This window comes from Hyperolius riggenbachi, chromosome 6, assembly GCF_040937935.1.
Source record: "Hyperolius riggenbachi isolate aHypRig1 chromosome 6, aHypRig1.pri, whole genome shotgun sequence".
In the NCBI taxonomy this organism is placed as follows: domain Eukaryota; kingdom Metazoa; phylum Chordata; class Amphibia; order Anura; family Hyperoliidae; genus Hyperolius; species Hyperolius riggenbachi.
In genome coordinates, this window is record NC_090651.1 from 334,200,152 (window position 1) to 334,225,390 (window position 25,239).

The 25,239-nt window shown below is 47.7% G+C and overlaps 1 protein-coding gene across 4 annotated transcripts in view; it reads right to left on the reverse strand.

The window, feature by feature from the left end:
• The window catches only part of LOC137522925 (cornifelin homolog B-like), an 80,089-nt gene that overhangs the window by 8,578 nt on the left and 46,272 nt on the right, over window positions 1–25,239 (reverse strand). The window contains exons 1-4 of one of the 4 annotated variants that reach the window (XM_068243079.1): window positions 24,298–24,409; window positions 22,480–22,630; window positions 11,740–11,898; window positions 8,049–8,185 (exon numbers count right to left, since the gene is read on the reverse strand). In XM_068243079.1, coding sequence (XP_068099180.1) covers window positions 8,049–8,185; window positions 11,740–11,898; window positions 22,480–22,630; window positions 24,298–24,303 — 453 coding nt within the window. In that variant the 5' untranslated portion in view covers window positions 24,304–24,409. Of the gene's footprint in view, window positions 1–8,048; window positions 8,186–11,739; window positions 11,899–22,461; window positions 22,631–24,297; window positions 24,410–25,239 lie in introns of those variants that run through there. The other 3 variants (XM_068243078.1, XM_068243080.1, XM_068243081.1) reach the window with 3 other exon arrangements.

Sequence of the window (25,239 nt, forward strand, 5' to 3'; positions counted from 1 at the left end):
CGGCCCCGCTTTATGCCATATTAAGTATGCAATTCCTCACGAACTTGGAGCTCTAAATCATGCGGCCCAAGACTTTTCCGCAAAACTTCTTTGAAACCTCTCTCCAAAGGCATACTTATGTGACACTGACTTTGACCGTTGTAAGAAGGCCTGCATGGCCGCTCCTTCCCACTACAATCCTGGAGGTTGACGCTGGCCGCACGCTCATTGCTCCTCAATGCCGAAGGTGACTTTCATTGCGAGAGATGGTTTGGGGGCACCGGGGCATGCCCGGGCCCGGGGGGCGGCGGGGGTCGGGGGGACGGGCCCCGCTTACGGGCGGGGTGTGTCCCCCCATCGCCGCCGCACCCTTTGGGCCCCTGGGCCCGGGCCTGCTCCGGGGGGCTCTGGGCTGGACTACGGGGTGCCATGCTACCACCCTGGGGAGAGAACCGCACCCTATGCTTTAATGTGCTTTTTTCTTCTCTTTATTTTCTATTTTTTTATTTTTTATTTTATTGTTCTCTCTGTGTGTTATCTAAAATGCTGTTCAATGTTTAGAAAAATCAGTTATATGGGGGTCAATGGGCCCCAAAAGTTTATGTTATCTAGGGCTCTGTTCCTGGCTGGCAGGCTATGCTGTCCCTCTGAAGAGGCCTTAAGGAGGATTATGTACCTCCTCTGGCTTTACTTCCTGTCACTAAGTGACATCCTAGTGCAGCATGTTCTTTTACAGGCTGCCCTAGAACCTTCATACTTTCGATTCCAGGGTAACCTCTTATGCTTTACTCCAAACAGGGTTAATTGTTATAACTTACAAATGGTCTCATATCTTCACCAATAGCTTAGTATCGCTCTCTTATCACATCAATGGTACTAACAATCTTATCACATAATGTTAGGGGTTTTAACGTCCCGCAGAAGAGGAAGAAAGCGTTTTTAGACTATCAAAAACATAAACCTGACATCATTTGTTTGCAGGAGACTCACTTCTCAACTTCCTCCTTCCCACAATTCCTATCTCGCCACTATTCAAAATATTACCTATCAAATGCCCAAACTAAACGTCGAGGTGTGGCTGTCCTGATCCACAACTCCCTCCCACTCGAAATTCTAGATGCAACTATAGACAGTGACGGTAGATACATTATCTTAAAAGCTTCTCTTCAAGGACAACAAATATACATTATCAATAGCTATTCCCCTCCAGAACTAGCCTTCAAAACTTTCCAATTAATTTTTAATAAAATCGACCTGTCCTTTGGTTCACGAATAGTTTGGTGCGGAGACTTTAATCTAACTCTGAACGATTCTCTCGACAAGTCCAACAAATCCCCTGACAAACTCTCGAAATCACAGAGAGCCTCCCTGAACTCATCTCTTCATACAGCCTCTCTCGCTGATTCGTGGAGAGAACTCTATGCTAGTAAACGAAGCTATACTTATTTCTCCCCACCACACGGTTCCTACTCTAAGATAGACCATTTCATTGTCTCAACTACCCTAATCAGAGCCCTTCTATTTCTCAGACATATCCCCTCCGCTTGGTCTGACCATGACATTCTAATCCTTGGGCTTGACGTGAATTCCTCCCTGAAACTCCAACGCACTTGGAGACTGGATGAATCCCTTCTACTAGACCCTACAATTGTAGCAGATATTAATGAAAAAATGCAATACTATTTCTCTGAAAATGACTCAGAGGAAGTATCCCCTCTCACATGCTGGCTAGCCCACAAAGCTGTAACCAGAGGCCATTTAATCTCTGCAGCTAAAAGAAGGCACCGCAAAAATACCGAATCTCAAGCTAACCTGGAGCACAGGATCCATAGACTTATACTGGTAAACCAACAGTCCCCCAGCAGATACCTATCAACTTACGGCTTCAACTAGACATCATCCTGTCCAGACACGTAGAGAAAGCCCTTACCTGGACCAAAGCACGCTGTTACAAATACATAAATAAGCCGGATGCCTGGTTAGCCAGAAAACTAAGGCAACAGGAAAAAATTAACACTATCCATAAGATTCAATTAAGCAATGGACAAATTACTAGTGACCCTGTCAAAATCTACCAAGCATTCCATTCCTTTTACTCCAAACTGTATAATCAGCCCGACAGTGATAAGTCATTAGAAACTACAAAATATTTACGACAAAGTGCCCTCCCTAGACTAACCACAACAGCCATTAAATCCCTCAACGCTAAAATCTCTGAGGAGGAAGTCCTCAAAACTATCAAATCCCTCAAGAAGGGGAAAGCCCCAGGACCGGACGGCTACACCTCGACCTATTATAAAAAATTTAAGGATCTACTAGTACCTCCGCTGACTAAAACACTGAACTTCTTAGCTAAATCACCCCTCAAGCCCCCAGGGTTATGACCTAGGCAAGTTGCAGCCCAAATTTAGCATGTTTGCTGATGATATCCTAATGACAATCCAGAATCCCTCCACAACCATCCCAAATTTATTACAAGCTCTCAAGAAATTTGAGGAGATCTCAGGTCTAAAAGTCAATGTAGACAAGACAGAAATGATCTCATGTAATATACCCCACTCTGAGATCACACAAATCGCTTCCTCCTTTAAATTCCAGCATCACCCACATTTCCTTAGATATCTGGGTGTTAACATATGCAATTCTAATGCTAAGCTTTATGAGTGGAACTATGCACGGGTCATACCTGGTCTGCTTAGGGACCTTGACATCTGGCACACATATAAACTCTCCTGGACAGGGCGTATAGCAGCGGTCAAAATGACCCTCCTTCCCAAGCTAACCTATTATTTTAGAGTACTTCCCATTCCTCTCATGCCAAGAGATATACTTTTACTTCAAAAAAAGATCTTCACTTTTATCTGGAATCACAAAAAGCCCCGCATCCCTAAGTCATGTATGCATTTACATAAAACTGATGGTGGTCTGTCTGTCCCTCACCTTAAAAAATAATTTTATTGCCTCTCAACTAGCTCAACTACCTTTAATTTATGGAGGGGATCAGATGCCTGCTTGGGTTGAAATCGAGAACGAAATGATACATCCATATTCCTGGAAAGGTTCTCTATAGGCCTCAAATTCTGGCCACAAAAAAAATTGAGGAACATCTTCCCACTAACACTAACATACCATACCCTTCTCATATGGAGCAAAGCTCGTTACCTCATCAAGCTACAAACACCATGCCCTCCACTCCTCTCTATCCTACATAACCCTGACTTTCCTAGTGGAACTAATTCACAGGCTTTTTCCTGGTGGTCATCGCACCACATCCAGACTTTACAAGACTTCCTGATTGGGGGAAGAATACCCACCAGCGGGCAGCTGATCTCCAAATACAATATCCCATCCTCAGAACATTTCAGGCTCTACCAGATATTACATTACATGCGTACTTTATTAACCAATACGCTAGATAACCCCTTTACACACTTTGAAGTCACATGTAGATCTAACCCCTTTCAAAAAGGTGTAATTTCCCTACTTTACTCACTTCAAAACCAACCTAACCGGGGGGTAAAACCTTCTTACATTCTAAGATGGGAATCTGACTTGGAGTTTGAACTGAGTAACGAGGAATGGGAGGAATCTTTTACGACCCTAGCTAAGGGTAGCCTCCATAGCACTCATATAGAGGTCTCGCTAAGGGTCCTCCATAGGACATACTTTACCCCCCTTCGCCTCCACCAAATTGACTCTAGCAACTCGAGGGCCTGCTTCAGAGGCTGTACCGCTGATGGCTCTATGTCACATATATTCTGGACGTGCCCTAAAGTTAATAGAATCTGGTCTAAAACTAACTCCCTCCTTACAAGGGTGTTTGGCAGACCTATCACTAAGGACTCCCGAACTCTCTTACTAGGGCACAAACCCCCACATATGACCCAACCGGAACATAGACTTACGCAACATATTGCAAATGCTACAAAGGTCCATATTGCTGCATCCTGGAGGACCCCCCTCTTATCTTTTCAGACCATCATGAAAAACATCGAATCAACTATGATCTCTGAACGGATCAATGCCAGAATAGACGATAAACTAGATAACTTTGAAAACACCTGGCAACCATGGTTAACCTTTAGGGGCATAAACACCTAGATTCTTCCCAAATAACTAACCATATTTCGCTACTCACGGGACTCCTCACCCCTACAATCTGAACGACCCATTGTTACTGCTGTCAGTTAACCATAAATCAGTATGAGACCAAATTGTTACTCAACCCTAACTGTTTTACATTATCTATACATAGCTTAGGAATAAACCCAAACACAAGAACCCTGGAATCAGTACCGTATGCTAATGTAACCATATATTATAGTGTTAATTACTCCATATCTTGCTATGGAGTTTATTTCAGCTGTTGATATGTTATCTGTTTTATTTGTTTCTGGTTTAAGCTTATCCACTAGGACCTGTGTGTCCTATAAGGTGTTATGATTATGCAAATGATACCTGTTTTAACTTGCGCTAAATAAAGAGATTTTTGACACCTAAAAAAAAATAAATCACATCGCTCTGGTGTGAACAAGCCCAAAGACAGACATTAGCAAAGCAGTTTTTGACACACTAGCGTTTTTAAACGGTTATTCTCAGGATCTCTGCTCAGGCTTTTTTAAATTGCTAACGTTTTTAAAAGCGCTCTAAAAGGGCTTGTGTAATGAAATCCAATGTGAGTGTTTTCTTTCCAATCGTGCATCCTGCACTATTTTCTGAGAGTTTGGTTCTCTTTAAAGCAATTTTGCTTTGAAAAAAATGCAGAGGTGGATCTTCGGGGGGCAGATAGGACACGGACGGGTTCTCTGTCTAATGACATGGCTCTGTGTTCCCCAACTGCCGCTCATCGGCCCCACCGCTGCGCTTTAGCCCCCCCCCCCCCTCCCCGAGTTTAGCGACAAGATTTGTTGCTAGCCCATATTGCATAATCAGGTGTTTTGTACAATTTGCCTTATATGACTGTTCTATGTTGTATAACCTTGTTACGTCTGTCATCCTTGTATCATTGTATATATTTATTGTCCAGCGCTGCATAATATGTTGGCGCTTTATAAATACAACAAACAACAACAACTCTGAGGCAAAATACAGAGGATTTCCCAGGTTTAAAACGCCCACCAGGGTCGTTCCTGCAGGATTTCCTGAGTACACAGTATCTCAGCGCAGCATCATGACCCAGAGGTCATGAAAGCGCGCCATTGCGGCCCACGAGAGCAGCGTTTTTTGCGGCTACCTGATCCACTCAGCCCCGCGGATCAGGTAGCCCATTTTGTTTTTCTTTTTTTGAGCCCACCTCGGGGGGGGGGGGGGGGGAGGGGGGGGGGGGTAATTACAAAATAAACGCATATAGAGGGGAAAAAAATGCTTAGCGGTTGCGATTTGTAGTGTGAACTGAGCCCAAGAAAAGACTAAAAACCCACCTCTTTTCCGAAGCCTTTGATAGTGCAGAACACATGGTCACAGCGTGTTGAGTCCCCAGGCAGGCTGGATCCACGCTATAAGCGCTTTTGTGAGCACTTGCGTTTGATTAGCGCTTGTAGAGAGAGAGCAAGAGGGGGGGGGGGGGAGGGGGGAGCCATGATCGCCTACATTTTTAATTTTTAATATTTTTTAACAAGCGCTAATCAAACGTAGGCACTCACAAAAGCGCTTATAGTGTGGATCCAGCCATAGAGTGAGGAAGACTATTAAGGCTGATGAAATTGATGCTGGGGCAAGGTGGAGAGAGGGACTTACTAGGGGTCAGGTGGGAGAGGCGTGCGAGTGAGCACTATTGGAGGTACTTGACACTACTATACAACCCATGGCTCATCACCTGTTTGTCTGGGGTGGGGCCTTTCTGGAGCAGGCATCTGACACATCTTCCTCCTCTCCCTGCTGCTCTGGCCAAGGCTGTGGAGGGGGCAGAGAAAAGCATCAAGCTGCCCACAGGAATGTTCCTGTGAGGGATGTAACTAAGCGTTGCGATGACAGACATGCGATTTGGGGGCATAGTAATATATGTGGGCAGAGTCATGTGACCAGCACAGAGGCACTTGGGACAGAAGAAAATGCAGAGAGCATAGGCCTGGTATGGGTCCCTACAAGAGCACAGGCCCAACCACCATTGCTACCACTGCTCCTCTGGGTTGCGTTTTACACCCAGTTCAAAAAGGTTCCCCATCCTCCCCTGCATCAGCGAGTAGTTGGGTAGCTAGGTAAACTGGGGTGCATAGTGAAGCTGTGCTGTGGTGTAGGCAGTTAGAGGGTGCACCAGAGGGAGCAGTACTGTGTTTCAGGAATGGGCATCCCCAAGTTTCTGAAGAGTAGAATTAGAATGAATTTCTTAAACTGAGCTACCCATCTGCTTCTCTACAACACTGCAATTGAAGGAGCCAACTCTTTTCACTCTTAAAGAGAAACTCTGACCAAGAATTGAACTTTATCCCAATCAGTAGCTGATGCCCCCTTTTCCATGAGAAATCTATTCCTTTGCACAAACAGATCAGGGGGCGCTGTATGGCTGATGTGGTGAAACCCCTCCCACAAGAAACTGAGGACTGTGGTACTCCTGGCAGTTTCCTGTCTGAACTCTGTTGCATTGTGGGAAATAGCTGTTTACAGCTGTTTCCATCTGCCAAAAAAAGAATGCAGCAGCTACATCACCTGCCAACAGTAAAAAGGTCTCCATGTAATAAATGTCAGAATATAAATCAGGGATTTAAAAGATTTTACAATGGGCAAACACTGACTAAATCATTTATACATAACTGTTGCAAAAATGAAGCACTTTTTATTACATTATTTTCACTGGAGTTCCTCTAAGTTCTTAAAGAGAAACTCCGACCAAAAATTGAACTTTATCCCAATCAGTAGCTGATACCCCCTTTTACATGAGAAATCTATTCCTTTTCAAAAACAGACCATCAGGGGGGCACTGTATGACTGATATTGTGGTGGAACCCCTCCCACAAGTAAAGTTCGAACTTTTGGCAGTTTCCTGTCTGTGAACCTTGTTGCATTGTGAGAAATAGCTGTTTACAGCTGTTTCCAACTGCCAAAAACTACATCACCTGCCAACAGTAAAATATTTACTGGAGTTCCTCTTTAACTGAACAAGAAACAGTTACAGGAGAATTCCATGACAGGCCATTGGATTGAGCAATAAAAAAAAAAAAAAAAAAAAAAAAAAAAAAAACCTTCAGCCACACAGCAGAGTCCCTGATCTGGAGTATCAGAGGACGGGTAGGTTAGTACCGTAGTTGGCTTCCACACACCTCAGGGCAGGGGCTGCGTGTCCCTGTAGTTAAGCCCCTGGTAGAATGGCTTTTTTGTTTGTTTTTTAATATCACATCCCTCGAGTGGGAATCACACCCATATCATCCACAAGGCAATTCTAGGCAGCTGGATGCTACCCCCCGAATCTAACTAAAAAAGCCAGGTGACCATCAGCAGTGGACAAAAACTGCTATCTTGCCTAGGGCTCCATTTGATTTTAATCCTTTTCTGTCCATAGCATTACTTAAGCAGGAGCATTTCAAATCACAAATGCTTCGAAAAGCACTGCTAGAGGGTCACAGGTAACACAGATTTCTGACAATCAAGAAGGCAGCTTTTCTGGGGATGAAATGCACTCATGTCAAGACACATCTTAGGGCCCGTTTCCACTATTGCGGTGCGGAATCGCCGCATATCTCCGCTGACAAAAATCGCATGCGGATGTGATTCAGCATGCGTTTTTTGCCGTGATTTCGCATAGGCAGGGTATATGCGATTTTAACAATGTCACTGCCTGTGTTAATTTACATTACTTTCAATGCGAAATCGCACGCGAAAACGCATGCGATTTCCTTATTAAATACATTGCCTGCGACTCGCCTGCATTCCACACGCAGGCGAATTCTGCAGGGTCTACCGTGCAGAAAAATCCTGCACAGAAAAACGCACATGAAAACTGACAAGTGGAAACAGTCCCATCCACTTGTATTGCTTATGCAAATCCGCATGCGTTGTCTGCATGCGGATTCGCGCTAGTGGAAACAGGCCCTTACATGGCATACATTTTATTGGTCCTTTTGAGGTTGGCTCACCGGTATTCTGTAGCGCTCTCTAACTCCTGTCCGCAATGCAAACATGGCGCCGGGCAGCAAACCGAGGCAGCATAGCTCACCAAACAGAGCAGACACGTAGCAGGGTAACAAACAGGGGCACACACAACCAATCAAACCTGAGGGGAAAGAAAAGACGCAAGTTCTGCTAAGAAAACCAAAGATTCACAGATATATACAGGCAAGATTTGTACAGTAAACCAACTTTCGTTAAACAGGAGATTGCATATCACATTCATACTCAAGCTATTTAAAATTTGTAATTCCAAATTTCCTTTCCTGCCCGTTTTTGAGACCCACTGAGTGCTTCCCAGAAACCATGGTGACAGGTCACTGCTTGTGCCCACCACTGGAAGCCATGTTGACTACTTGTGCACATCAATAGAAACCATGGCGACAGGCCACTGGTTGTGCACACTAAAGGAAGGAAAATAAATAGGGCAGCCTCAATATTCCTCTTAGTTCAGCAGTACTTTAATCACGCTTTCTAAACAAGTGGCAAGCTATCCTTTTGCCTACTCCTATCCTTTGGGCAGGCCTAGGGATAAACTGCTTATTGCTCAAGAGCTTACATTTCTCTCAGGTGTACAAGAAAACCCCCCCTCCCAGCTGTGATAGTTGATTCCTTGCTCCTCCTCTCCCAGTTTCAAATTACTTGTACCAACAAGTGTCCCCATTCTTGGACTACAGGTTGTAAGAAAACTGTCCCAAGAACTATATCCTTTGGGTTGAGGCTTGTCGTGTTACCTCAATAACCAGGCTCGGGGTGGAAAAAAGAAGCCAGGAGCAGTTATCCCAGAGCCTGACTTTTTCCCCCCTGCTTTTAAACCCTAAAAATCTAGAAATAATCATATCACCAGGGCAGGGGAGGACTGGGACCTTTTGGCCTGGAGGGAAAACACAAACTAGAGGCCATTTTCAGGGCAGCCCAGACATCACACACGTGCTATATGCCAGTAGTCATGTGGGAAATACAGCAAGAACACTCAGATAGGGTGACAGGTAAAGTATAAATGCACTGGCACCAGGGGGCATGTAATACATTTTGAGTTACAACGGCCAGGGTTTCCATTGCAGTCATCGTTCCTCTACCAGCAGCCCATCAGGAGTCTAGGGACTGTCAAAAAGTTAGGGATGGTCGTAGTCAGCCAACTTCGCTACGCTGGAACTACGCGTAGTTCTACGCAATTAAGCTTCGCAAACTACAGCTACAAAACCAGAAACTTCGCTACGTTTGCATTTCGTAGACTACGCGTTAAAATATGGAAGCTTCGCGTAGTGCAAAGCGTAATTTATGCGGACACTTATGCCGAAAAATTTCCGCAATAATCCGCTAACTATGTGCATAGGTGAACTAATATATGCGCACATTCCACCTCCCGATGTGGAATTGTATACGTATAGAAAGGCAATGATATTTCTGCGCATGCATCTGTATAGACGCAGTTACCGCACGCGTAGTTGACTTCGCAATACATACGCCAACTATGCGTAGCGGGCGAAGCTTCGCATAGCGGCACTACAACTACGCGAAAATACGTATGCAAAGTTTTTAAACTTTGTCTATGAACTACGTTGCGTAGTTGTGGACTACGACGCGTAGATTCGCACTGGCGTAGTTCACGAGCAACCCTGTCGAAAGCTTTTCAACCTAGGCAATACCTTATGTAGCTGTGCACATGCAGTCATTTTAACAATGGTGAGAGACCATACAGATTTTTTCCCATGAACCCTGCAGGCAAGCCTCTGTTCTGCATCAAGCTGTGTATATTTACCAGCTTGCCCACCCTCTAATTGCTCAGTAATTGGGGGTTTATTTCCCTCAGCCTGCCTAGTGGTTCACCTTATACAAAAATATGAATGCACCAGGCAATGTACCAGCCCTAAATCAATAAATGAGAGGCGGGGGAGGGGGGGGGGGCAGTCCTCCCATGCACCAGGTAGGTTAATGACTTTACTGATGCCATAATTGCCCAGTTTTTATAGTCTCTGCACCTCGTCTGGAACTTCATTATTAACCATTGCTGGTCAGACATTTAACAACTACATGTTGTATGGCAGCTTCAAGAAAGAGTATATCAAGTATTCAGGAGGTCTCATCCGCCATGATTTAGGATTGCTGTACATTACAGCTCCACAGGAAGTCCTAAATCTATTGTAGAGGTGGCCTCACCAGGACACATGTCATTCTAAAGTGATAGATTCTATAGATAGATACTGGGAGTGATCTTTGCCCACCAACAGAGAGAGTTCTGTTGGTGGGCAGAAAAGGAGGGGGGGGGGGGGGGAAATAAAAATCACTTGTGTGCTGACTTGTATGGCCCTGCAGCGAGCCCATAAAAGGAGTCAGGGAAAATGTAATAAAATAAGTGCTACTTACCGGGGTCTTCCTCCAGCCCCAAGCTCCCAGCATGTCCCTCGCGGCAGCTCTTCCCGCAGCTCCGTCCCGGTCCCCGGCGATGACGTCAGGGCGACCTCCAGGTCAGCCTGTACTGCGCCTGTGCGAGCGGCGCTGTCAATCACCGCCACGTGGGTCAGAGCGGACTGCGCAGTAGTTCTGCACCTGCGCAGTCCGCCCTGACGTCTTCGCCGGGGACCGGGACGGAGCTGCAGGGAGAGCTTTGGGCTGGAGGAAGCCCCCAGTAAGTAGCACTTTATTTTATTACATTTTCCCTGATGACTCTTTTAAGGTTGCAGTGGCCTAATTAGTGAAAAATGGCCTGGTCTTTAGGGGTGGGGGTAAAGCCTGTGGTCCTGAAGAGGTTAAAGTCAGCTGAGGAAGCCAACAGCCACCGCCTCAGCCGATAATTGGGCGTGTGTACGACAACCGCAGACGAGTGACCATTGCTTGGCGGATCAACTCAGCCGAGCAAAACAAAACAGTTTCTTTGTGCACAGCAGTCACCCCGCCCACTGCATCACACCACATCTGCACTTCCCGGTTAGCCCTCTGCCTCCCTGCATAGCGACAGAGCACGGCTGTACTGCATGGCCCAGCAATGCCACCCGAGAGCAGTGATGAGTGAAAATGCCGATATTCTTTTTGCATTGATTTTCACGAAAATGTAAAATTCGACTTTTGAGCAAAAAAATGCTTTAAAATAATTTTTTCTAATAAGTTTGTGATTTTTTTTAAATTAATTTTCACGCTAAAAAGATTTTTTTGACTCTCCGTGGTAAAAAAGTTTTTTCCGCAAAAGGTTTGCCTCAGAAAGAAAAATTTGTTCTTTGACCATATTGTGAACATACAATGTATTTTTGCGAATATTTTCTCTAAATCAAAAATTAGTATTTTTGATGTGAAAAAAGGACTTTGGCGAAGATCCGCAAGCAACACTGCCCAAGAGAACGGGTCCCGATACCCGACATCAGCCAGCCCGGGTGTCTTATGAGAATGAGGGCTGCAGCGTCAGAGGACAGAATGGCAATTTTAACTGCCCAGATTCCTCCCCCATACTTGGCTTTGACCCAGTTTAGGACATTGTTAAAAACAGGCCCCATAGAGGGTTAACTTTTGCAGCTGGCAGGAGCGTAACTACCATGTATGGGGACCCCCTCCCTGCAAAAATATTGCATGAGGCCCCTCAAGTCCAAGCGCCCTGACCCTCCCCTCCCTCCAAGGGACCAGACAGGCAGCGGGTAAACAAACAGCCCTGCCACCCCCTTTACTTACACATCGGCAGGTCTTCAAAGCACTGGCAGAGGCCGCTGCTCCATGAAATGGGGCCACAGGCCATAGGCCCTCCTCTGGGTCCCATAGCCATCGGGTCATGGGAGCCTCCCTGCATATTCAGCACAATGGAAGTGTGTGGCTGTGGCTGTGTAACAATCGCTAGAAGAGAAAGAAGAAAAAAAAACAAAATAAAAAAATGGCAATACACTGTCCTATAAGCTATATGAGGCGTTTCGTGTCAGCCTGAGTTGTCCCCTGAAGCAGGTGGAAGTTATTGCTTGAAAATGATTTGCATAGCTTGTCTCACTACTGGTTTTGTTGAGTAATTTTTTTATCTTCATGGGAAGCTGAAGTCAGTGAATTCACTTCCTGTCAACTGCACCAGCCAGGCACTTGCCATGAGTGTTAGAGAAGCAGAGAAAACTCTGATCCATAAGATCACAGTCACACTACTGGCTGGCATTCACATCACTTCACTTGGTCTGCACTAGGAATGGCAGAACTGTACACCTCACAAACCGTACGTGCCGTTTGCATCCACCCGCCCTATACTTTCCCATAGGGTCATTTTTTTTTTACCCTCCACCCTGAATTCAGGTGGGACAGGAGGACGGCCAATCGGACCTGACCATCCCGTTCCCCACTGGGACACTCTGCATTCCCCCATAAAAGGCTCGCGCCCATTGGCCATTTTTACAGTCTGCTGTAGTCAGTGTAGGGGACAAAAGCTGCTGCTGATACAGGGAGAGTGTTAGAGAGACGCATACCTCCCAACTTTTTGAGATGAGAAAGAGGGACACTTAAGCCACACCCCTGATCACGCCCCATCACACCCCTAGTCACGCATATCAAAGATTTCATGAGAAAAATAGGTTTTATAATTCAAACCCCGCTGGTCCTTTTTATCCTGGTTCATTTTCCTTCATATATTACTAATTTTAAAATGTTCATATGAATTTAAAGGATGGGAATAAAGTTTACAATCAAACATTTTTTTAGTAGAGAGAGATAGATAGATATTTACATAGAAAGAGGGACAAAGTCCTGAAAGAGGGACAAATGAGGAGGAAATAGAGACAGAGGGAAAGGGCTCCCAAAGAGGGACTGCCCCTCCAAAAGAGGGACAGTTGGGGCTAGTGTTGGGCGAACATCTAGATGTTCGGGTTCGGGCCGAACAGGCCGAACATGGCCGCGATGTTCGGGTGTTCGACCCGAACTCCGAACATAATGGAAGTCAATGGGGACCCGAACTTTTGTGCTTTGTAAAGCCTCCTTACATGCTACATACCCCAAATTTACAGGGTATGTGCACCTTGGGAGTGGGTACAAGAGGAAAATTTTTTTTAGCAAAAAGAGGTTATAGTTTTTGAGAAAATCGATTTTAAAGTTTCAAAGGGAAAACTGTCTTTTAAATGCGGGAAATGTCTGTTTTCTTTGCACAGGTAACATGCTTTTTGTCGGCATGCAGTCATAAATGTAATACATATAAGAGGTTCCAGGAAAAAGGACCGGTAACGCTAACCCAGCAGCAGCACACGTGATGGAACAGGAGGAGGGTGGCGCAGGAGGAGAAGGCCACGCTTTGTGAGACACAACAACCCAGGCCTTGCATGAGGACAAGAAGCGTGCGGATAGCATGCTTTGTACCGCCATGCAGTCATAAATGTAATAAAGATAAGTGGTTCAATAAACAGGGACCACGCGGCAACGCTAACCCAGCAGCAGCAGACGTGATGGAACAGGAGGAGGCGCAGGAGGAGAAGGCCACGCTTTGTGAGACACAACAACCCAGGCCTTGCATGAGGACAAGAAGGGGCGGATAGCATGCTTTGTACCGCCATGCAGTCATAAATGTAATAAAGATAAGTGGTTCAATAAACAGGGACCACGCGGCAACGCTAACCCAGCAGCAGCAGACGTGATGGAACAGGAGGAGGCGCAGGAGGAGAAGGCCACGCTTTGTGAGACACAACAACCCAGGCCTTGCATGAGGACAAGAAGCGTGCGGATAGCATGCTTTGTACCGCCATGCAGTCATAAATTTAATAAAGATAAGTGGTTCAATAAACAGGGACCACGCGGCAACGCTAACCCAGCAGCAGCAGACGTGATGGAACAGGAGGAGGCGCAGGAGGAGAAGGCCACGCTTTGTGAGACACAACAACCCAGGCCTTGCATGAGGTACCGCCATGCAGTCATAAATGTAATAAAGATAAGTGGTTCAATAAACAGGGACCGGCAACGCTAACCCAGCAGCAGCAGCAGCACACGTGATGGAACAGGAGCAGGCGCAGGAGGAGAAGGCCACGCTTTGTGAGACACAACAACCCAGGCCTTGCATGAGGACAAAAAGCGTGCGGATATAGCAGCAATGCTTTTTGCCGCCATGCAGTCATAAATGTAATACAGATGAGAGGTTCAATAAACAGGGACCGGTAACGCTACACCATCCCAGATGTTCATTGGTCATGTTACTTGGTTGGGGTCCTGGAGTGTTGCGTAGTCGTTTCCAATCCAGGATTGATTCATTTTAATTTGAGTCAGACGGTCTGCATTTTCTGTGGAGAGGCGGATACGCCGATCTGTGACGATGCCTCCGGCAGCACTGAAACAGCGTTCCGACATAACGCTGGCTGCCGGGCAAGCCAGCACCTCTATTGCGTACATTGCCAGTTCGTGCCAGGTGTCTAGCTTCGATACCCAATAGTTGAAGGGTGCAGATGGATTGTTCGACACAGCTACGTCATCTGACATGTAGTCCTTGACCATCTTCTCCAGGCGATCGGTGTTGGAGGTGGATCTGCACGCTTCCTGTTCAGTGGGCTGCTGCTGCATGGGTGTCAGAAAATTTTCCCACTCCAAGGACACTGCCGATACCGTTCCCTTTTGGGCACTAGCTGCAGCTTGCGTTGTTTGCTGCCCTCCTGGTCGTCCTGGGTTTGCGGAAGTCAGTCTGTCGGCGTACAACTGGCTAGAGGAGGGGGAGGATGTCAATCTCCTCTCTAAAGTCTCCACAAGGGCCTGCTGGTATTCTTCCATTTTGACCTGTCTGACTATTTCTTCAAGCAGTTTTGGAACATTGTGTTTGTACCGTGGATCCAGAAGGGTATAAACCCAGTAATTGGTGTTGTCCAGAATGCGCACAATGCGTGGGTCGCGTTCAATGCAGTCTAGCATGAATTGAGCCATGTGTGCAAGAGTCCTACCAGAATCCTCATCATCCTCTTGTGAGCGTTGTGATAGTTGTTGTGATGCATCATAGTCGTCACCTTCCTCCTGGTCTGCTTCTGCTGACCATTCGCGCTGAATTGTGGAAGTCCAACGTGCACCGCTCTGGCCCTCGTCAGTGGTGGCATGAAATTCCTGCTCCAACTCCAGCTGTTCCTCCTCCTCCTCTTCGTCATAGCTGCTGGGGCCAGCGTTCCCTGAGGCGGATGGCCTGATGTTGATACCATCACGCTGATCGTTTTCTCCTTCAGATTCCCCCAGTTGCATCATGACAGCTGTTTCCTTGATTTTCAACATTGACCTCTTCAGTAAACACAGCAGTGGTATGGTAATGCTGACTGAAGAGTTGTCACTGCTCACAAGCAACGTGGATTGCTCAAAATTTTGGAGGACTTGGCAGAGGTCCAACATGTTGGCCCAATCGGATCCACAGAAGCTTGGCAGCTGGCCGGATGCGCCTTGGTACTGCGCCGTCATGTACTGGACCACTGCACTCTTCTGCTCACAAAAGCGTGCTAGCATGTGCAGCGTAGAATTCCAGCGCGTAGGGACATCACACAGCAAGCGACGGTGGGGGAGATTGAAGCGCTCCTGCATCTTGGCGAGTGCCCCCGAAGCAGTACTGGAATTTCTACAATGTTTGGCCACTCGACGCACCTTCAACAGAAGATCGGCCACGCCTGGGTTTGTCCTCAGGAACCGCTGAACTACTAGGTTCATCACGTGCGCCAGGCAAGGGATGTGTGTCAGCTTAGCCAACCTTAAAGCGCGAATGAGATTACTCCCATTATCACACACAACCATGCCCGGTTTCAAGTCCAGCGGTGCCAGCCACAAATCCGTCTGTTCCTTTATTCCCTTCCAAATTTCCTCCCCTGTGTGCTGCTTATCCCCAAGGCAGATCAGCTTCAGCAACGCTTGCTGACGCATGCCAACAGCTGTGCTGCACTGCTTCCACGATCCTACTGCTGCTGGGTTAGCGTTTCCGGATGAGGTACAGCTTTGAGATGCGTTGGAGGAGAAGGAGTCAGAGAGGTAGGTGCTGCTGTTGTTATCCAGTGGGAGGGACGGCGGTGCAGCTGTTTGCGGCGTGGGCAACACCCGCGCCGTAGCAGGTGAGGAATCGCTGCCAGGCTCCACAAGGTTCACCCAGTGCGCGGTAAGGGAGATGTATCGACCCTGGCCGAACGCACTCGTCCAAGTGTCAGTGGTGAGGTGAACCTTGCAGGCAACGGCATTCTTCAAGCTTCGGGTTATTTTGCTGACCACGTGCTCATGCAACTCAGGCACTGCAGAGCGCGCAAAGTGGTAGCGGCTGGGAACCACGTAACGTGGGATGGCCACTGACATCATGCCCTTGAAGCTGTTTGTCTCCACCACTCGATATGGCAGCATTTCGCAGACCAGAAGCTTGGCTATGCTGGCTGTTACTGCCACGGCCCGGGGGTCATTTGCTGGCAATTTCCTCTTGCGCTCAAACATCTCCGACACAGACAACTGAACCGTAGCGCTGCACACGGAAGGGCTGTTGGTTGTTGTGTTTGATGAACACTGGGAGACCTCAAGAGCACTACTCCGGAAAGTGACAGTGTCAGCGTCGTCTGATGTTTGTGAATGTTGTGAACCACGCAATTGCTGGGCTACTGCTGCTGCTGAGGCGGGTCTGGTGGTGAGTCTGGTGAACCCAAGGGAGGCAGTGTTGCTGGTACCCTGTCCTGCCGCGTTTGCCCACAGAGTGGGATGTTTGGATAGCATGTGGCGGCTCATGCTGGTGGTGGAGAGGTTGTTAATACTTTTCCCCCTGCTCAGGCGAGTCTTGCACACCTTGCAAATCGCCATGGTAACATACTCAGTGCAGTCTTCAAAGAAAGCCCAGACTTTGGAGCACCTGCCTCCTTGCTGGCGATTTCTGTTTCCTCCTCTTTTGCCTCTCACTCTAACTTCCACGCTTGTGGTGCCTGAAATTGCGCGCCGCCTACCTTGTGGCACAAGGCGAACTCGTGCAGCAGTGGGTTCTTCAACAGACTCATCTGTGCTGCTGCTACGACGGCGATGTTCTCGTTCACAAATAAAATCTGGGTCTCTGTCCACATTGTCCATACCCTCCTCTTCCATCTCCTCAAACTCGTCATATGTCATTGTGGGGGGCCGCCGCCGTGGAGTAGAGCTCCCCAGAACAACCTCTGCGCAGCTCACTCCAACGTCGTCTTCCAGATCTTGTCGGCCGACCTCCTGCAATTGCAACCCCTCCTGCTCAACTTGCTCTGGGATTTGGGTTTCCGAGTCCTCCTCGGACTCGCCTTGTATTTCAGTGCGCGGTGCATTTCCCACAGTTAATGGTTGTGAATCCGGGCACAACATTTCTGGCTGTTCCTCCATTGACCTTTCATAGGTGGAAGTTTGTTGGGCTGGGAATAGCTCCTGCGAATACCCCATTGTGTCCTGAGGTAATTCATAGGACTGGTTATCTGGCAGTTGTGTGCGTGGTGTCGCTGCCGGTTGTGTCAGCTTTGTGCCCACTGGCTCCTTGTAACTGGCTGAGGACTCGGACCTCGTGCGTGATGTGCTGGTGCTGCTTAACCCACTGCTGGACGCTTGAGAGGTCATCCAAGTAATTATCTGGTCCTGTTCTTTTGGATTTGTGAGGGTTGTTGTCCTGGACAACATGGGCGGTATTGAGTGGGTTTTCTTGGGTGCTCCCCTGTGGCCTGTACGTGAACCGTCAGGGGAAACACCTCTTCCCTTGCCCCTTCCTCTTTCACCGGATTTCTTCCTCATTTCACTTATCCTTACAGTACACGCTGACTGGCAGCAGTACAGTGGCAGTACAGAAATGCTATACAGTACCACTATTCCCAGCAGCGACACAGAGCACAATGCTATACAGTGGCGGGTGAGCGGTGTACTACTGTTCCCAGGCCCAGCAGACACAGAGTGGAAGTAAACACAATGCTATATAGTCTGGCTGAGCGGTGTACACAGAGTGGCAGTACACACAATGCTATATAGTCTGGCTAAGCCGTGTACACAGAGTGTCATTAAACACAATGCTATATATAGCGTGGCTGAGCGAGGTGCACAGTGGCAGTACACACAATGCTTTATAGTCAGGCTGAGCCGTGTACACAGAGTGTCAGTAAACAACGGTATATAGTCTGGCTGAGCGGTGTACACAGAGTGGCAGTAAGCACAATGCTATATATAGCGTGGCTGAGCGAGGTGCACAGTGGCAGTACACACAATGCTATATATAGCGTGGCTGAGCGAGGTGCACAGTGGCAGTACACACAATGCTATATATAGCGTGGCTGAGCGAGGTGCACAGTGGCAGTACACACAATGCTATATTAGTCAGGCTAGCCTAAGCCGTGTACACAGAGTGTCAGAAAACACAATGCTATATATATAGCGTGGCTGAGCGAGGTGCACAGTGGCAGTACACACAATGCTATATATAGCGTGGCTGAGCGAGGTGCACAGTGGCAGTACACACAATGCTATATATAGCGTGGCTGAGCGAGGTGCACAGTGGCAGTACACACAATGCTATATATAGCGTGGCTGAGCGAGGTGCACAGTGGCAGTACACACAATGCTATATATAGCGTGGCTGAGCGAGGTGCACAGTGGCAGTACACACAATGCTATATATAGCGTGGCTGAGCGAGGTGCACAGTGGCAGTACACACAATGCTATATATAGCGTGGCTGAGCGAGGTGCACAGTGGCAGTACACACAATGCTATATATAGCGTGGCTGAGCGAGGTGCACAGTGGCAGTACACACAATGCTATATATAGCGTGGCTGAGCGAGGTGCACAGTGGCAGTACACACAATGCTATATATAGCGTGGCTGAGCGAGGTGCACAGTGGCAGTACACACAATGCTATATATAGCGTGGCTGAGCGAGGTGCACAGTGGCAGTACACACAATGCTATATATAGCGTGGCTGAGCGAGGTGCACAGTGGCAGTACACACAATGCTATATATAGCGTGGCTGAGCGAGGTGCACAGTGGCAGTACACACAATGCTATATATAGCGTGGCTGAGCGAGGTGCACAGTGGCAGTACACACAATGCTATATATAGCGTGGCTGAGCGAGGTGCACAGTGGCAGTACACACAATGCTATATATAGCGTGGCTGAGCGAGGTGCACAGTGGCAGTACACACAATGCTATATATAGCGTGGCTGAGCGAGGTGCACAGTGGCAGTACACACAATGCTATATTAGTCAGGCTAGCCTAAGCCGTGTACACAGAGTGTCAGAAAACACAATGCTATATATATATAGCGTGGCTGAGCGAGGTGCACAGTGGCAGTACACACAATGCTATATATAGCGTGGCTGAGCGAGGTGCACAGTGGCAGTACACACAATGCTATATATAGCGTGGCTGAGCGAGGTGCACAGTGGCAGTACACACAATGCTATATTAGTCAGGCTAGCCTAAGCCGTGTACACAGAGTGTCAGAAAACACAATGCTATATATATAGCGTGGCTGAGCGAGGTGCACAGTGGCAGTACACACAATGCTATATATAGCGTGGCTGAACGAGGTGCACAGTGGCAGTACACACAATGCTATATATAGCGTGGCTGAGCGAGGTGCACAGTGGCAGTACACACAATGCTATATATAGCGTGGCTGAGCGAGGTGCACAGTGGCAGTACACACAATGCTATATTAGTCAGACTAGCCTAAGCCGTGTACACAGAGTGTCAGAAAACACAATGCTATATATATATATAGCGTGGCTGAGCGAGGTACACAGTGGCAGTAAACAATGCTATATATATAGTGTGGCTGAGCGAGCGGTGTACTACTGTTCCCAGCAGCGACACACAATGACTGGGGGGGGACCCTGGCTAGCGTGGCTGGAGAGCGAACTACCCTGCCTGCCTACCCAAAGCTAAACCCACAGACAAATGGCGGAGATATGACGTGGTTCGGGTATTTATTTACCCGAACCACGTGACCGTTCGGCCAATCAGAGCGCGTTCGGGCCCGAACCACGTGACCCGTTCGGCCAATCACAGCGCTAGCCGAACGTTCGGGGAACGTTCGGCCATGCGCTCTTAGTTCGGCCATGTGGCCGAACGGTTTGGCCGAACACCGTCAGGTGTTCGGCCGAACTCGAACATCACCCGAACAGGGTGATGTTCTGCAGAACCCGAACAGTGGCGAACACTGTTCGCCCAACACTAGTTGGGGCTATGCACTCCGCACCCTCCCATAAAAAGGCCAGCTCCCATCGGCCATTTAAGAGTCTTCCATAGTCAGTGTAGGGAGAAGTGCTGCTGCTGATACAGGGAGAGTGTTAGGGAGGCTGTATTGCCTCTATTGTGCTGTGTAGCTGCTCTGCTACTCCTGGTGCACCAGATAGGGAACTTCCAAAGTCCTTCTCAGGACTCTGGCTGTACATTGTGCTGCTGTGTAGTTGCTGCTACTTAGGTGGTGTGATCCTTGTAGTGAAATGTTTTTGCACTGACATTGACCTTGCTGTGCCGTACTGACATTTTTTTGCATTGCGGCCGGTGTGTGTTGGAGCAGCACAACACCTGTATACACTTACACAGTGTAGTGGGTGGGTGGCTGCATCACTGTACTAGCCTGCTGCCACTGCATAAGCATTTGAATCTCCAGGTGCAGGAACACATTCTTCCCCCAAGCAGTTCTGCTGAACTCCAGCCCCCACCCGACATATCCACCCACACGCCTCAGATCTCTTATTCAGCATAACTCCCAGCCGCCCACTCTGATCCTCATAGCACCGCCACTGGGAGGTGCACCCCACACCCTGGCCTGTAATTTCTCTAAATGGTTGAACATATAGGTTTCACATGCTTGTCTCAAATGTATATTTCATGTAAGTGTCATATGTACTAAGGTATATCTATAAATGTCTGCCATAATTACTTTTGCCCATGCCAGGTGAGCCACAAACAATGCTGAGCACAACATCTGTCATATTTGGCCACTTCCTGTTTCGCCGTCACCGCCCAACAGGCATGGGAACCATGCCTCCTATGCTGCTATTGCGGCCTCCCGGAAGTGGTCGCTGGCAAGGACGGGAGGATCTCCGAGACACGGCGAGGGCACCGATCGGCTGCAGGGGGCTGAGGGAAGCCCCAGGTGAGTAAAAGTCTTTTTTTTTTTTTGCGAGACTTAAGGTTACCTTTAATCACGTCTGGAGTTTGTAAAATAGATCAAATGCAGAAGTTGTTACCCTTGTTTGGCCCATTTCCAAGCTTCACAGATTTACATAAAAAATTAGCATAGACTTTGGATCAGCTCTGAATTGTTGATGGCAGTTACAGTAGATCAACGAGATATTCCTTTATCCAGGTGGTCAGCTACTACATTTGAAGAATCCTGAATTAAGCTGCACATAGATTGCAACAAAAATAGGAATCAAGTTGGGAAGAGGATCATGTCATTTATGGATCACCTCTGCTGCCAACGTGTACCTACAACCATGGCCTAGGTGCAACTATCATGTATGGGGCCCCCTTATAGCCCCCCTCCCCAAGGGACCAGGCAGCCAATAAACATTCCCGCCCCCAGAGATGGCCTTATGCGGGGCCTGGGGCGAGTGTCATATGCAGGTCCTAGAGACAACACACGCACACACTGTTTAGGTTAGATTAGATAGGTGCCCCGCAGTATAGATTAGATAGGTAGGTGCCCCGCAGTACATGTTAGATGGGAAGAGCGGGCATAGTTGTTAAAAACTCATGTTTCTTTCTCTGATGCTCACAGCTTCCATCTCTTTCCTGTCCCAGCATCTGTATATTGGTAACAGCGCCCCCTGGGATGACGTGACAGCATGTCACCACAGAGGGCGCTTTTACCAATACACAGATGCCGGCAAAGGAAAGAGAATGAAGCTGTGAGCATCGGAGGAAGGAACGTGAATTTTTAACTACTTTGCCCGCTCTACACACCGCTGCAGAGAGTGCGGGGCCTCTTCAGGCGCGGGCCTTGGGCGATTGCCCCACTTGCCACCCCCAAAGGCCGGTTCTGCCGCCCCCCATGCAGAATAGCGTGTGTAAGATTACATGCTTCCAGTTCTGTGGGTATCCTCCATGCTTCACAACTCTCTCTCTGCTGCCACTCACCAGCTCCCTATCACATGACCAATGCAAGTCATGTGATCAGGAGCTTGGCGAAGGGCAGAAGAGAGTGCTACTGCTTTAATGTATGGAGATTCACAGCTCTGGAAGCAGTTAAATATAACGCACTCTGTTCTACTCTGCATGTCGATGGGAGGAGGAGGGCCCCCCCTGCTATCACAGAGGTTGCAGGGGCCATTGTTACGCCCATGCCTAGCAGCTATTCACTTTCCATGCTTCAAAAGCCCGTTCCTTCGGATTACCTATATATATATATCATCCACAGATCAGTAGTAAATTTACTATACACACAAACAAAATAAATTGTTGGAATGCAGGACACAGAAAGGCGGACACACATCCACCTACCAGAGGATGATGCTTTACCGTGCATGCCAGCAACTGGCGTCATTGCTATGGGTATGGGCACAGCCATTGGCACTTGCATAGGTACCGTGGCTGGCACCATGTGGATTGGTGTAGTAGGAGGCACATGTATCACCGGTAACTGCAGGTTGTTCTTCTCTTCACTACCCACCTGGCAGAGAGGAAAAAAATGTAAAAAGCAGAAATGTTTTGATGAATTTCTCCATAACTGAAAGAAGCCATCATTCCAAGTGTGATGTGAAACACACAGCATGTAGAAACATGCTTGACTGCAACTGGAAACGCGTGCCCCCTCTCCCCATGTTCACACCCCTCCCCCTTGCCTTCCTTCACAGCCTAAGTGCCCATTTCCACTTGTGCGGTGGGAATCGCCACGGAAAAAATTTGCACGTGGTTGTATGCGAATTTTCATGCAAATTCGCATACAATTTCACATGGATGACTATGTATGCGAATTTAACCATGGCAGTGCCTGTGTGCTTTTCCCATTGTTTCTATGCGAACGCGTATGCAAATTCACATACCAAAACCACATACGAATTTCCTATTAAATACATTGTATGCGATTCGCATAGCGGTATGTGAATTCTGATGACTTTGCCATGCAGATTGTTACTGCAAAGAAACCGCTCAGAAATCCTGACAGTGGAAACAGTCCCATTCACTTGTATTGCCCATGCGAATTCTACCCAAGTCCGTTCAGCAGACCTTAATGGAACAGACCATAAAGGATTTGAACAGATACTATGTTAATCAATAGGATCCGTTCACATTGCTCCGTTCAAACGTCTCCACTATACAGGCTGCAAGTTTGGGTCTGCAGTTATTTTTGCGGACCAATGGGGCGCATCACAGTGACTGCCCGCTAATAGAACAAGAGGAGCACGGATGGAACAGATGTCTTTAAAAACTGATCCGTTGCACAGATCAGGTTTTCCATCCGTGCTAGTGTGAACCAGGCCAGAGGGCTCAGCATGCAGAGGTCATAGACAAGCATGGCCATCATGACCTTCACACCCAAACAAGTGTAGCCACAAAAACAGCTGATCTGGACGATAGACCCGTGTATCGGAGGAAGGGAAGGTTAGTAGCTGGGGGCCCCCACAACAATCGCACGGGCTACTCTTCTATAGTTAGGCCCCTGCAGGTTTCTTTTTTTAGTCCATGTTCACAGTGGGGCGCTGCGCTGACACATTCACAGCCACACTGGAACACGCAATGCAACACCGTCCTAGGCTATGTTCACAGTGCAGCCTAACAGCATGCCGCTTCCCAACACACAAGGGTGTATTCAGCCAGTTGGTTGAATACATGCAGGGGTGACAGAGGTGGAACAAGGGGACCAGAAAGCGTACGAGAGGTATTGGCACAGGAGACTTGGGCGCAGGTCACAGCCGGTATATGGCTGATCCTGCTGCTGCACAAGTTCCCCGCGGCGTTAGATACTATTCCCCCTCCAGGCCACCATGGATGGTGGGGAATGAAACAATTCGGCTTCCAGCAATTGCTGGAAGCCAAAATATTGAGTTTTAAAAGTAACTTCAGCTCAGTCTTCTGACGGCGCCGGAGCTACTCCCTGTGCCTGCTATAGCCGTAATTCCTATTATGGCCTCTGGCTGCACCCAAATCTCCTGCACTGGATTCACAGTGTTCAGCCAGAAAGGCTCTATAGAATCTAGAACCTCCCCTCCATAGGGGAGTATGTGATTTTATTTATTTTTAATTTCACTTCAGTTTTACTTTAAGGAACAGCACCTTTCTACTGTTCTCACTTCCTTCATATGCTACTCAAACATGAAAAGTGCATAAAATACTTACAACCATTATTGCTTACAGAGTCCTTCCCAAGCCAGAAACTGATCTCCAGCAGTTACACCCCCAGAGCTTGTAGCTGGATTACAACTTGCAAGTTTCTTCTGCTCTATAATGAGCCTCAACTCCTCTGGGATCAATCAAAACTTTGCATGCGACTAATCAGGTATGGAAGGCTAATAATGAATACCTGACAGCTGATTAATGGATCAGTTAGGCCTCTTTTCCATGAACTGTTCAGCTGTGTGCTCAGCAAGCAGTTACCAGGCAGCGACAAGCAGTTACCAGGCAGCGACAAGCAGTTACCAGGCAGCGACAAGCAGTTACCAGGCAGTGGTGAGCAGTTACCAGGCAGCGATAAGCAGTTACCAGGCAGGAACAAGCAGTTCCCAGGCAGCGGCAAGCAGTTACCAGGCAGCGACAAGCAGTTACCAGGCAGCGACAAGCAGTTACCAGGCAGCGACGAGCAGTTACCAGGCAGCGGTGAGCAGTTACAGACAATCATCTGCAGATCAGATCCACCAGGATGGATTTTCAGATCTGCAGATGATTGCCAGATATGCAGATGAAGTCTGTTAAACCAAGTGTGTATGATGATCTGCAGATCTCATAGACTATGAATGCATTTTGCAGGAATGGATATTTTGCAGGAATGGATATTTTGCAGGAACAGATCTTTTGCAGATAATGATCTTTTGAATGTCTACAGCATCTTTGTGTGCAGCATCTTGCAAAGATTTTATCTGATGGGGAGTGCAGCCCCATAGAATAGACTGTGTAGAGTATGGCTCTCATACTACATGGAATGGGGTAAAATTGGTCTGTGATCTTGCCTTTTCCAAAGACTTTTATCTCAAGTGTGTATGCAGCAATAGTCTATGAGATCTGCAGATCATCATACACACCTTGTTTAACAGACTTCATCTGCAGATCTGAAAATCCATCCTG